General features: G+C 43.1%; 1 protein-coding gene across 4 annotated transcripts; it reads right to left on the reverse strand.

Annotated features, from left to right (window-relative positions):
- Positions 1–2,083: 2,083 nt before the first annotated feature.
- Positions 2,084–12,697, reverse strand: LOC125779197 (uncharacterized). Of its 4 annotated transcripts, XR_007423165.1 has the most exons (6): positions 10,465–12,697; positions 10,164–10,385; positions 3,068–3,844; positions 2,887–3,015; positions 2,651–2,828; positions 2,084–2,590 (listed from the first exon to the last, which is right to left on the reverse strand). XR_007423165.1 is itself a non-coding variant. In XM_049459842.1 (3 exons), the coding sequence occupies exons 1-3, from the start codon at positions 2,905–2,907 to the stop codon at positions 2,445–2,447; spliced, it is 345 nt and encodes a 114-aa protein (XP_049315799.1). In that variant the 5' UTR covers positions 2,908–3,061; the 3' UTR covers positions 2,093–2,444. The 4 variants fall into 4 exon arrangements, 1 of the variants encoding a protein (XP_049315799.1); XR_007423166.1 differs by lacking the exon at positions 3,068–3,844 and having other exon boundaries at positions 2,093–2,590; XR_007423164.1 differs by lacking the exon at positions 3,068–3,844 and having other exon boundaries at positions 2,093–2,590; positions 2,887–3,026; positions 10,465–12,696.
- Between the last annotated feature and the right edge of the window lie 1,557 nt (positions 12,698–14,254).

Here is a 14,254-nt window from a genome sequence, read left to right on the forward strand (position 1 = left end):
TTTATTATTAGCAAAGAGCTATCCACCAGTTGGTGGTGCTAACAGCGGTATTGAGTGCGGTATGTTACAGTAGATGGCGCTACAAACATTAAAAACATTAAATGAAAATGCGTTGTTTGAAGTTTATATTATTTGTGGTAAAGTTATACGAGTCTATGACTTCCAAAAAAAATAAAAATTGGGCGGGGCGAAGTTCGTCGGGTCAGCTAGTATTTTATAGATTACACCAAACTGCAATACTAAACATTGATATGAGTTTAGATCCATATGTTGTCAACTTCGATATTTACTACTCTAAGTTGTATGGTCTTCTGATGAGCTACGACGATGGAGTGGATATCCATCATTTCCAGTTTGCGATTCCGAAAGAAAAGCAAGCGGATAGTGTTTCGTGCATTTATTGTTAGACATATAAACCGAAAAGGGATTGTAGTGTCCGCAAGGTCCATGAACCATATTGCTTTCCACCACTTCATATAATACTGGATCTTTCACACGTAAAGTTTTCACTGAATAATTTTCAATTGTTCAATTCACAACCTGTCGTAAAGCATCGTAAATCGTAATAGTAATAATTTTTCTCTTGAATAGCCGGAATAAAAAAGCAAGCGATCGAGACTGAACTATTCAAATAATTTCCAAATCAAAATATTGAAAAACAAAACAGAAATTGAAAAAAAAATGTTTTTGGAAAAAAGTTACTTTTTGGAATTATCCAATTTGCCGACTTTTCATGAAAAGTATAAGATGTTTTTATTTCTAAACCTTCCTTAATCCACAACGAACAACCTTTTAAAATTTCATCAATATTGGTTCAGCCGTTCTCTTAGCGTTACTAACGAACAAACATTCATTCGTTTGTATGAGGAAAAGAAAAGGACTGTTTTAGGGGTTTTCCGGCAATTATTCGAATAATCCCTGAACCTAAACGAATATTTTAAAAAAATAATTATCAAATTTCGTTCAGTCGTATTAAAGTTATGAGCGTACATACATTTTGGCGATTCATTTTTACATACATACATATTTATATAGACGAAGATGTAAGGTTGTTTTTATTGTTTTTTTTTTTTGAAGAAATGAAATATTGAAATGATTCCTACAAACATGAATTTTGAACAAATGCTTATGATTTGAAATATAATTTTTGTATTTATGAGTTGTATTAAATTTTGACATAAAGAGATAAAAAGTATCCTATGTCCGTCTCCTGGCTCTAAGCTACCTCCCTACCAATTTTCAGCTAAATCTGTTCTGCCGTTCTTGAGTTATAAGTGATGTAACTAACACGACTTTCTTTTATATATATAGATGTATATAATAGAAATTAATTATAAAATATCAAATTCTCAATCAACGAACTTACCTCTTTAAAATCCAAAATAAACTTTCGTTTTCTTCTTCTTGAAAAATTGGGTATTCGTCTTTCCCATTCCAACAAGTTAACATTACAATATGTTTAGAATGTCGATAGTTGTTCTCTATCTTACTTACGTATTCTCCCATGCAATTGAAAATTGCAGAAAATGTAACAGTGTTAGTGAACTGAAAATGTTTCAATGTGTTTGTGCAATGTGTTACCTCCGTTTTGCAGGGTAGTAGTGGGACACTTTGGTAGTGTACACGATGCTCGCGTGTTTCATACTTGTTCTCTCTCTACTCAGAAAGGCTCACTTTTTTCTTCTTCTCAATGGCTAGCAGGAGATTCTGCTTATCCATTGCTGACCACTCTTATCACGCTATTTCAAACAAATTCACAACAAATTGACTATTCAAAGCGTAAAGCTTTCAACTTGCGTCATAGCAAATACCGCGTGAGGATTGAACATTGCATTGGGATTCTAAAATAACGCTTTGGCAGTCTCAAAGAATTGAGAATACGTATTCAGGACGAACAAAGTCATATTCCAACTGGTTTATTGTTTGCTGTATATTGCATAACATCTTCAGAGCTACTAGGTATACCAACTCTATTTTTGATATAACTATTTATATAAGTTCATACTTACGAAACCTAAAAAAATAATCTAATTGCCATAAATAATCATAAATAAATACAAATGTAATTTAGTATATTTAGTTGTTTTTATTTTCATTTTTTTTTTTTCAATTTCGTACATAGCTACTCTTTCTTTCATTTCTAATTCTTAACATCTTACATTTTTCATTAGTTTCAATTTTTTTCAATTCTATGTCTAATTTTTTTGACTCAATATCTAACCTCCTTTCTTGAATTTTCTTTTCCTCCTCGAATTTATATTTATCAAATTCCAGTTTCTTCGCTTCCATAGCAGTTTTTTCTGCTTGGACAGTCGCCAATTGTCCAACGAATGATTTCGAAGGCCGAACTGACCGTTGGTATGTTGATACTGGTTTGGAGATTGGTGCGATCGCAGGTGCGGCATTTGATGCCGCAGCAGGTATACATTCTTCTTCCAAGAATTCTACTTCGAATTCTGGTGCAGGAGTAACTGGACATAACTGTGGCGAGTAATGTTACTTTCAACCAGTAACGGTTGCATATCCGGCAACCGCTTTCCAAATATTTCCTTCAGCTGGTCGTAATATGGACACATTTTAGCAATTTTTGCTGAAATCAGTAAAAAATGTTTTATTTACAATAAATTTAAAATATCTGTATAATACCAACCTTCGAAGGTTCTGCTGTCAGCTTCGTCTTGTAGTCCTGCACCCGTTGACGCGAGCCAGTCATTGACTTTACGGTACTGCGCCTTCAAATGTCGGACCTTCCACCGAACCAGATCCCATGAGACATCCAACTGCGATTTATGTAAAAATCCTTTATAAAAAAATTGCGCAGTTGGAGCCTGAAATAATAGAAAACCACATTAAATCAAAAATTAAAAAAAAAACGTATAAACTTACCTCAAATTCCGTCTCTTCCATTAAAAACTCTATAATAGAGTGCACCTCACTCTCCTTCCACTTTTTGTTTGGCTACTGCCTTTTCCTCTACGCTGGGGGCGCAACTTCGATATTCACATTTTTGGAAAACTGTACAAATTCTTTAGAATTTAAATAGAAATTATATCTATTTAAAACTTACTTTCCTCAACAATATAACGAGGTAATATGTTTTTATGTAAAATGACAGCTAAAACAGGGTTGCAATTATATTTTTGCGAGACATTGCACGCAAATATACATGGGTTTTGGTCTGACATATTTTACAACCATTGCAAATAATTTTCTGCGTGTGTTTGTTGTTGTGCCGGTGCACCAAGAGGAAATATATGGAATTCTTGCACCGTGAAAGGGTTTTGCAAGATCAAGAGAATACCCCTAATATGTTGTAATGATAGTTGTTACGAGGCATCTCGACGGGCAAACATTTATTGCGTATTACTTGTGGAGTCTTCATATTGCTTATGGAATACTAATTCTTCTTCTTCTTCTTAATTGATTAACAACTGCGCGCCAGTCGTTCCTTCTTTTCGCTAGAGCTGGAGTGTTTTCGTCCATCCGGACGACATGACCTAGCCAACGTAGCCGCTGTCTTTTAATTCGCTGAACTATGTCAATGTCGTCGTATATCTCGTCCAGCTGATCGCAAAGGACCATAAATCTTTCGCAGAACTTTTCACTCGCAACGTCGACTCATCCGTTGTTGACATCGTCCAAGCCTCTGCACCATATAGCAGGACGGGAATTATGAGTGACTTATAGAGTTTGGTTTTTGTTTGTCGAGAGAGGACTTTGCTTCTCAATTGCCTACTCAGTCCAAAGTAGCACCTGTTGGCAAAAGTTATCCTGCGTTGGATTTCTAGGCTGACATTGTTTGTGGTGTTTACGCTGGTTCCAAAATAGACGAAATTATCTACAACTACAAAGTTATGACGGTCAACAGTGACGTGAGTGCCAAGTCGCGAGTGCGACGACTGTTTGTTTGATGACAGGAGATATTTCGTCTTGCCCTCGTTCAGTGCCAGACCCATTTGTTTTGCTTCCTTTTCCAGTCTAGAGAAAGCAGAACTAACGGTGTTGAGGCCGATAATACTAATTAGTATACCATATATTGAAAGCAATGAATTGTCACTTCAGCAATTTGGCAGATCAGATTTCATTTCTATGAAAATTTAGGCATATACCGACGGCAGTTTCATTTCGATAATTTTAAATTAGTATAGCGAGTATTAAGACGATTTTGTTAAATTACAAAAATAAAGTACTTTTTAAAATAATTTAATAAATTTTTCCAAAAAAATAATATTAAGTTTAATATTGTTAGTTTGCGGAAAAAGTATACAAAATATATTGGCGAATGAGCAAAGTCTTAAATTTAATAAACTTATACAAGCATAAATCAAAATCTCATTGCTTTTATTAAATTTATTATTTTAGTTGGTATATTAAATGTATGCTATAATTATTGTAGTCCGAAAATATGAAATATTTTTTTTTTTCAAGAAATACATTGTAGAAAACAGTACATTTCTCCTTTTTTTTAATTTCTACATAAATTTTTTTTCACACATATACAAATTTAAACAATTCAAGAGCTTAAAAAATGCGCTACATCAGCTCGAACCTACCTACTCTACGCCCAGAGATAAAGAGATGTCCAACTCCTCTCTTACTGGAAGTGAGAGAACAATTGCTAAACGCCAAAACCTCCTGAACCTTGATAGTTGATCGAGTTCAGGAGGTTTTGACGTTTACCAATTGGAAACGAGCGATGACCAGATTGAAATCTTACGAAAAAAATATGTAAACGTACGGATTTGTTGCATCGTTCAAGACCAATTATGTTATTTGACTATGTTACAGAAAATTTAATATTTTTTATCGACAAATTTATTATCATACAAGTGTAAAAACATCTCTGAATAATGAAATGTAATAGGTTTTATGACTGTAACCAGAGAACGTATATTTATAGCAGAGAACATTTATAATAGAGAAGGTTCACGGCGCGAAGAACGTAAAAATATTTTTCGCTAACTCGGTCGAGATGGAAGAGTTTCACCACTGCCAGCTCAGCAGTAGAAATTTTAACATTTACGCTTGAACAGAGCGTGAAATAAAAATTATGCTCAATACTATATATTGCTCTAACAGACGTATGTTCGCTCTTTTGCTTATATTCTTATATGTATATATGCAAACTAGTGTATTCGTATGAATTCTTTTTGTGCATATTAATGAATACAGGTGCAATTGAATACATTTGAATTAAATTACTTTTTCAAAGCAATATTCGTAGTTAATGTGAAATTAAAGCCCATTTTATAATTATTTTTTGAATAAATCAAATCATACTTATATGTATACTATATGTGTATACTATGTATGTATTAACGGGTGATTTTTTGAGGTTAGGATTTTCATGCATTAGTATTTGACAGATCACGTGGGATTTCAGACATGGTGTCAAAGAGAAAGATGCTCAGTATGCTTTGACATTTCATCATGAATAGACTTACTAACGAGCAACGCTTGCAAATCATTGAATTTTATTACCAAAATCAGTGTTCGGTTCGAAATGTGTTTGTTCGACAAATTTTGTTCAGCGATGAGGCTCATTTCTGGTTGAATGGCTACGTAAATAAGCAAAATTGCCGCATTTGGGGTGAAGAGCAACCAGAAGCCGTTCAAGAACTGCCCATGCATCCCGAAAAATGCACTGTTTGGTGTGGTTTGTACGCTGGTGGAATCATTGGACCGTATTTTTTCAAAGATGCTGTTGGACGCAACGTTACGGTGAATGGCGATCGCTATCGTTCGATGCTAACAAACTTTTTGTTGCCAAAAATGGAAGAACTGAACTTGGTTGACATGTGGTTTCAACAAGATGGCGCTACATGCCACACAGCTCGCGATTCTATGGCCATTTTGAGGGAAAACTTCGGACAACAATTCATCTCAAGAAATGGACCCGTAAGTTGGCCACCAAGATCATGCGATTTAACGCCTTTAGACTATTTTTTGTGGGGCTACGTCAAGTCTAAAGTCTACAGAAATAAGCCAGCAACTATTCCAGCTTTGGAAGACAACATTTCCGAAGAAATTCGGGCTATTCCGGCCGAAATGCTCGAAAAAGTTGCCCAAAATTGGACTTTCCGAATGGACCACCTAAGACGCAGCCGCGGTCAACATTTAAATGAAATTATCTTCAAAAAGTAAATGTCATGAACCAATCTAACGTTTCAAATAAAGAACCGATGAGATTTTGCAAATTTTATGCGTTTTTTTTTTAAAAAAAGTTATCAAGCTCTTAAAAAATCACCCTTTATAACATATGTTATAACAAACTATCATAATATTATTAAAAAAATGAAATATATTACAATAGTGATGAATGTACATTAATCGTACATTTTATCATTTAAAACTTAAGTATATGCACATGTATAATTATCATATGTGTTTATATTCGCTTTCGCGAAACCAAGCGGTCGCACATTTGCCCATATATGTATATGTATGTAATTATGTGTGCATGTAAACAAATATAAAAGAACCATACGCATAATGTTTGTAAATTTGTCTACATGCAACATATGTGTGTAAATATGTACACTCAATGGTTCATGCGAAATTTCCGTTGACACGGACAACCAATGGCGAAGCTCACATTTTTTGCTTTCATGTCAAAGAGTCAATATGTCGACGGACCGACGCGGCGACAAAGCGTCACATCATTGTGTTGTTGGTAAAAAATCCGGGCTGTGCCAAAAACACAAACGAACGATCGCCAATTGCCACTGCTTCCCTTACCGCTGAAACAGCTTCGCATACAAACCAGCGTAGATATGTATGTATTTGTATTAGCGTGCATACATATCGACGCAGACTTTTGCAAGCCGCTTAAAAATATTTTCTACATTCCTTGACAAATACAGTCAATCCCGGTTATGTGCCATAATCAAAGATACAGATGCTTGTGGTTTGCAAAACTAAAAATATAATATGGCACATAAGCGTGAGCGAATGCTTAAGCGAGTGGTAGAATAGAATAGAATTAAACGAGGTATGCACTGCGACCTTGGGTCTATTGTGCCCTTTCCTAATTCAAAGGGACTCACCAAGCCCCAACAAATCGATAAATTCTAGTATTTTGCTGGGAGCTAGTGAGTCGATGTGGTCCCTATCCGGAAACATAATTCCAAGGGCCTTAGACCTGCGTCTGCAGACTGCGATGCAGTTGATAAGCAGGTGCTCCGGGGTTTCAGGTTCCCTGTCGCAGAACCGGCAGTTAGAGCAAGAGGCAAGTCCTAGATTGAATAGGTGCCTTTTCAACTTGCACTGGCCGGTGTAGAATGCGACCAAGAGCCTGAGTTTGATCCTTGGGAGGTTGATTATCAATTTGAACCTTTTGAGGTTGTACCCCCCTATAAGCAACTTGGCATGCCGCATACCATGCGCTCGTTGCCAATGACCTTCCCTGCCTACTCTTTCTTCCTTACGGAGCAGCTCCTTTATAGTGTGGGGGCCCACCCCTGTGAACGGTTCGGGCCCTACCATGTTTGTGGAGGCTGCAGAGCGGGCGAGCTCGTCAGCCAGTTCATTGCCGGCTATGCCTCTATGACCAGGTACCCAAATTAGGTGTACCTGCTTCAATTCCGCTAGGCTGTTTAGCCGTTCTCTACACTCCTGCACTAGCAGCGATTTGATCTCGTAGGCGGAGATCGCTTTTAGTGCCGCTTGGCTATCTCTGAGTATGGTTATTCGCTCGTTACGATAGCCGCGATGGAGGTTTATCTCTATGCACCGACTTATGGCTAGGACTTCGGCCTGGAAGATACTGGGGAATCTGCCCATCGGTATGGATAACCTTGTGCGTGGGCCCGCGATCCTTGCACCAATACCTTCCGACGTCTTCGAGCCGTCAGTGTACCATTTCAGTGTACTATTCCTCAGCATCAGCTCAAGGGTGGAGTCATTCCACTCGCTCTTGCTGCCAAGGGTAACCTTGAACTTCCTCGTGAAATTTATTCCTTTTTTAATCCCGTCCTTCGGGAGGAGGGCAATTGGATTGTTGCCACTTATCATCTCCATCCTCTGGGACGAGATTATTTTCCCCTTACCGCATCCCTCTGCCGTTATTTGCAGAAGTGAATGCTTGGCTACTTGACCCATCACTATGTGGAGCGGCGAGAGTTCCAGCAGGACCTCCAGCGCCACTGTTGGGCAGGTTCGCATAGCGCCTGTCATGCAGACGCATGCTAGCCGCTGAAGCCTCGATAATTTCATCACCACCGAGGCCTGTGCCGCCACAGAGGCCCAGGACACCGCTCCATATGTGACTATCGGTCGCACAATCATGGTATACAACCACCTGACAATACTTGGCTTGCAACCCCATGATTTACCTGCTAGCCGGTTGCACACCATTAGAGCCTTTGTCGCCTTGACCAGGGTTTGGTCCACATGCTGTTTCCACCGCAAAGTGGAATCCAGAGTGAGACCGAGGTATTTTACTTTGCTGGTCATCTCAATCACTCTACCACCAAGTGTGAGGTTCCTAAGCCCGGGTAGGGATCGTCGCCTCGTGAAGGGGACGATGGTAGTCTTCGAGGGGTTGATGCTCAGCTCAACTCCCCTGCACCACTCCTTTGCCAGGAGTTGCACTAGGTCACAGAGAGTGTCCTCGAATTTGCTTTTCGCTATGATCACTATGTCGTCCGCATATCCTAGGCAGCGGATGCCGTTGTCGGTTAGCAGTGCTAAAAGGTCATCCACGACAAGGCTCCATAGGAGGGGCGATAGTACACCACCCTGCGGACAGCCTCTTGTTGTGCCTAGGCGAATCTTTGTGCCCCCTGCTGTGGTCTCAGCAATCCTAGTGCGGAGTACCGCCTCTATCCATCTACGCACCGGAGCTGCCACATTCCTACCTTCCAGTGCCATTGTTACACTTCTATGAGAAGTGTTGTCAAAAGCTCCCTCAATATCCAAAAAGGCGCATAGCATGACTTCCCCTTTCTCCAGTGAGCTCTCTATCTCAGAGGTCAACTGGTACAGAGCTGTGTTGGTTGATCTCCCAGCTCTGTATGCATGCTGAGCCGCATGTAGGGGTGCGGTCTTCAACGCCTTAGACCTTAAATGATGATCAATTATCTTCTCCATAGTTTTCAGTAGGAAGGAGGTTAGGCTAATTGGCCTGAAAGATTTGGCCAACGACCAACCTACTTTCGGTATGAAGATTACCTCAGCTGTCCTCCATGCTTCAGGGATGTAGGCCAACGCCAGGCTCTCCCTCAGCAGCCTAATCAGGTGTGGCATCAGGATCTGCTCACTCTGCTGCAGAAGCTCTGGGAAGATGCCGTCCACTCCCGGAGACTTGAACCTCTCGAACGAGGCCATTGCCCACCTGATCGAGTCCGCAGTAAACAGTTGTTTGGCGATAGCTCAATCAGTGCGGGATGGCCTGTGTTCCGTTATTGGCAGACATCGATAAACTGGAACAGTCTCCGGGAAGTGAGCACGCAAGAGCTCTGTAGCTCTGTCCTCCGCGCTGGTCGTGAATGTCCCGTCGTTCCTTTTGATGGCTAGCACTGTGTCCGTCTTCCCTTTAGCCAGAGCTTTGTGCAACCTGGCAGCTTCTGGTGTGGAGGAGACGTTTTCACAGAATCTCCTAAAGCTAGCCTGTTTAGCAGACCTGATCTCTTTATTGTATAGCGTCAGGTTGCTCCTGTACTCCTCCCAGACCCCTGTAAGTTTAGCCTTATTGAATAAGCTGCGTACCTTCTTCCTTAGATCTGCGAGTTTCCTTGTCCACCAGGAGCAATTGCGCCTGTCTGTTTGTGGTACTCCTAAGGGGCAGCTGTCATTGTACGCATTAATAATGGACCCGGTAAGCGCGGTCAATCTGACCTCCATTCCCTGGCCCGTGGCGCTACTGTCAGTCTGCCCCTTCCTCTTCAACTCCTCATCTAGCCTCACCCTGAAGGCACTCCAGTTGGTCCTTCGAGGGTTACGTCTAGGAGGGAACATCTTGACCTCTGCCCTCAGCGCAAACCTCACAATTCTGTGGTCCGAAAGCGAGGGCTCCGTTGAGACTCTCCACTGCGAGACCAACCCTGCTGCAGGTTCATTGCTGAGGGTGATGTCCCTCCTGCTTATAGTTATGAATGTGGGTTCACACCCCACATTCTCTACCGCTAAGTTTCTACCTACTACATATTCTAAAAGGGACTCACCTCTCGCGTTGCAGTCGGTGCTGCCCCATTCCGTATGGTGGGCGTTCGCGTCACATCCGATGATAAGGGGGAGCTTGTGCAAACTGCAGTGCTCCACCAGCCTTTCCACCGCCTCCGGGGGTTCCGTTGCTGCCTCTCCCGGAAAGTATGCTGAGGCTAGGACGAAGTCATTGCCCTCGGTGTCCCTAGCCTGCACCGCCACCAAATCCTGCGTCAGAAACTCTGAAATGCAAAAGAAATCAATATTGCTTCTAACAACTATACACGTCCTCGGCCTCTCGCTAGAGAGGTCCCAGATTACCTTATTTGCCTCTGTCTTGAGGCCCTTTACCTCTCCTTTATGGACCCAAGGCTCTTGGATCAGCAGCGTGCCCAGTTTCTCCGCAGTGAACCTGTTTGTTATGACAGCTGAGGCTGCCGCCGCATGGTGCAGGTTCACTTGGGCAATTTCCATATTGACGGCCATCATAGATTGGGCTCGAGGAGAGAAAGATCCTCTATCCCACCGTCAACCGCGCTGCTGTCAATTGGGCCTCCAAGTCCGTCTAGGAGCTCCTGCGTTGAGGGTAGCTCCATATTCCGGCCATCTTCGGGGACGTCCGTGGTCGTTCTTGGCACTGCCTGTTCAGACCTGCTCCCGCAGGGCTGCTCCGACGACTCGTCCACCTCCATCCTTGTATCCACCGGGGCGGAATCCGGCACTGCCTGGATATCGACGCCTTTGTCCTGTGGAGGCGCGGGCGTCTTGGCTTCCTTGCTCCCGGTGTCAGCTGGCTTGTAGGGCCGCATAACGACCGTGCTGTACCTGTAGAACAGGCGGAAGCTCGCGGCCCGAACATACTTATACGACTCGTCGTCTATGTATAAGTTCAGCCTCCATCCTTCCATATCCCCTAGCTTCTCCTTCTTGCTGCTGGTACCACACCAGGCCGAGATACTGAGTCCCCGGTTCTGGTTCCTCACCAGGCCCAAGGCGTTCTCGTAGGACCTGTCTCCACACCGAGGGAGGAAAACTGTCATGCTGTGCATGATTGGCACATCTTCCACCCTCTTCGCGCAGAGGACAGGGCCCGTCCAGCCTCCCAGCTTTGGAGCATGCTCCTTCAGCCAGTCGGCGGACGCCTCGTCATGGCAGTCTACCTGCATCATGCCTCCCCTGAAATCGATGCCCAGGAAGGACGCCGTATATTCCACGCCTTTGCACACCTCGTCCATGAGGATGTCCTGCAGCACCGTGAGTTCCTCCGGTTTTAGCGACTCCGCCGGGTATTTGAAAGGCAGAACAGCCATGCGGATGCCCCTAACAGCGTCCGCATACCCGGGCCGCCCCTCCTCCACCCGGTGAGGAGCCGGTCCAGATGGTTGGCCCCCGGCTGCCTTTGCGTCTATGCCCCGTACCCTCTTGGATTGTGGGGGCTTCTGTGGCGTGATTTGGCCGCTTTTACGTTTTTCGGCCTGGGCGCATGTGTTTGCGGGCGATGCCCCGCTGTCGCCCCGCCGTATGGACTGCGTTGTGCTGACCGAGCCACGGCCACTGCTACCGCTGCCCTGCCCTGCGCGCGAGCTGGCACATTGTTGCCGCGTCTATTTGCCGGGGTAACGTTGCTCCATTGGCTCTTGCCCCTGGCTAGAGCCTCCGCCGCTTCCGGAGTTTTCCCATCGTGGAGGTGGCATAGGTACCACCTCATGGTGGAGCCACTCATCCCCTTCCTGCGTGAATCCTCACACCCGCTGGGTGGGCCAGCTTCTGGGAGGGGGCGTTGCCCACCTCTTCTGCGCCTTCTCCTCCTTCTCTTTTTTGTGCCGTCAGGCTCTGCCCGACACGACTCACCAGAGGCCGACCCGCTGCACCCTCCGGGGGGGGTCTCGCCGACGTTCGTTGCCGCAGCGGCACCAGGCGTACCCACCAGGTGAGCTCCGCTGCCAGAGGGCACGTCGTCATCATCCTCGCAGGCGTGCTCCTCGAATAGCGAACGCTCCTCTGGCGTGAGAGCGTCAAGGTAGCTAGGCTTACGTCTAGCGCCTCGACCCCCCTTTCCTTCCGCTGTCCCGATCTCCTTTTCCTTATCCGATACCGTTGTCCCTTGTCGTTGCCCTAGTCCGTCATCAGATCCAGTTTTTGTGTTGGTTTTTTGTGTGTTGTCGTTTTTCATCTTGTTCGTACGACCCTTCGCTCAACAGGGTGAGCTGCCGGGTCTATGTTCTGTATGGGGAACAGGAAGGTCCGCCACGCCAGAGCCCCTTGACGCCGTAAGGCCACCGTTACTTCCCAATTCGGCCCGGTGTTGGGAAGGCTCCATTAAAATACAGCCGAAAGTTCCTCCTGGCTGCAAATCATCCAATGGGCACGGGTCGCATGACACCCTGGATTAGGAGGTGGTAGTCCTTGGTCGCCGCACGCATGCGGCTCCCGACAACCTGCCTGAATAGTGCTAGTCAACACCATCCACGCCGGTTGGGGGGCGCCGAGTATGCCTTGCGACTAAGCCTCTGCACCACGACAAGGTGCCTACCATTAGCAGAGGTCAAGCGAGTGGTACTTAAAACAAAAATTTCTCTGTATTTCATAAAAATAAACCGTGAGAAGCAGCAAGATGTAGGGAGCTAAGAGGGATGATTTTGATTTAAGCGGAGTACTACTTAACCGGGACTTACTGTACACATAACTCAGAGGAATAATGAATATTTTCTTTGATACATTTCTTGACTTGAAAATCGACAAATAAACTATGTTGTCAATTTTATTCTATACTTATATTTGCGGGGTTGTCGCTTTTTCCTTCTCATACAAATATCAGAAATTGTTCAACTTTTTAATTTTTGCCACCGTCGCGAAAAGACGCTTGTTGGCAAAGGCATGATCGGGGAGATGTAATGGTGTTTGTTTTTATGAATGAAGCAAGTTTGCCTGTTGAAAGGGCGCTTGCGTTCATGAATGAAAATATTGTTGTTAGAAGTTCTTCTACAAATTTGGGCATCGACTATTTGGCTGCCATATTGACTTGTGACGCTGCTGATGCTATTTCATACGATTCTTGTTTTTGTAGGACAATATTTGTAATTTTTGCGGGTGACATATCTACATGTGAACGCATATAAGTATGTATGTTTTGTATGGATTATTTGTGTGGGAATGTCATACGCACATATTTGCATGTGTACGCATATAAGTATGTATGACGCTATTTCAAACGATTGTTGTTTTTGCAAAGCATATAAGTATGTATGTTGTGTATTAGAGTGTGCCATTCTGAGGAAACTTTTTTTTCAACTGAAAAACAGGCTCAAAATTTTCGAAAATGTGTAAAAAAAGGTCACTCTAAAGATGAGCTCCTAATATTAATATTAAGAGGTGCCTATTTCAAATTTTCTGTTTTCCATATAAATTACATGGAAAAAAATTTTTTTTTTTTGTGGTGGTTATTGTGCGGAGGTTTTATATGTGCCCCGATGGCTGCCAGTAGGGATGGTAAACTCGATCCCGATTCTACTCGAGAATCGAGTTTTCTCGTAAAGTAATCGATTTTTCGAATGTCAAGAACCGATTCTTAATCGACTTCGACTACTGGAGATCGATTCTGAAAAATCGATTATTTTACGAGAAAACTCGATTTTCGAGTAGAATCGGAATCGAGTTTACCATCCCTACTGGCAGCTATCGGGGCACATATAAAACCTCCGCACAATAACCATCACAAAAAAAAAAGATTTTTTTCCATGTAATTTATTTTGTTTTGATTAGTCAGCTGTTCTCCTTTTCATATTCCCTTTGGTTTTGGCATTGCCAACTACCGATAATATAAGCAAGGTTGTAGCGAGAGTAACTGAACACACCTTTCGTCAGAAGCTCCCAACTATTTTTCTCATTGAGGTATGGCCTCTGAGAACAGTAGTGGATGCACTCCAGAGAATTCATTTAGAAGGAACTCTAAAATCATGAGAACGCCTCCTAATGGAAAGAGTGAGTTATCCACCGCTGCTGGATCAACCAAAAAATGCGAAGATGCCAATAATACAATTAGAGGTGGCAAACTCTCCGAGGAAACGCTAATTAATGAAACTACCCAAAATTTTAACCAGTTGGGTAGTAA

Source organism: Bactrocera dorsalis, chromosome 6, assembly GCF_023373825.1.
Source record: "Bactrocera dorsalis isolate Fly_Bdor chromosome 6, ASM2337382v1, whole genome shotgun sequence".
Classification (NCBI taxonomy): domain Eukaryota; kingdom Metazoa; phylum Arthropoda; class Insecta; order Diptera; family Tephritidae; genus Bactrocera; species Bactrocera dorsalis.

Excerpts from the sequence above, each read along its gene's own strand:
- LOC125779197 (XM_049459842.1), bottom strand. The coding sequence starts at position 2,907 with ATGGAAGAGACGGAATTTGAG. Across the intron at positions 2,829-2,886 it reads TGGAAGAGACGGAATTTGAG|GCTCCAACTGCGCAATTTTT; the intron begins GTAAGTTTATAC and ends CTATTATTTCAG. Across the intron at positions 2,591-2,650 it reads TGACAGCAGAACCTTCGAAG|CAAAAATTGCTAAAATGTGT; the intron begins GTTGGTATTATA and ends TACTGATTTCAG.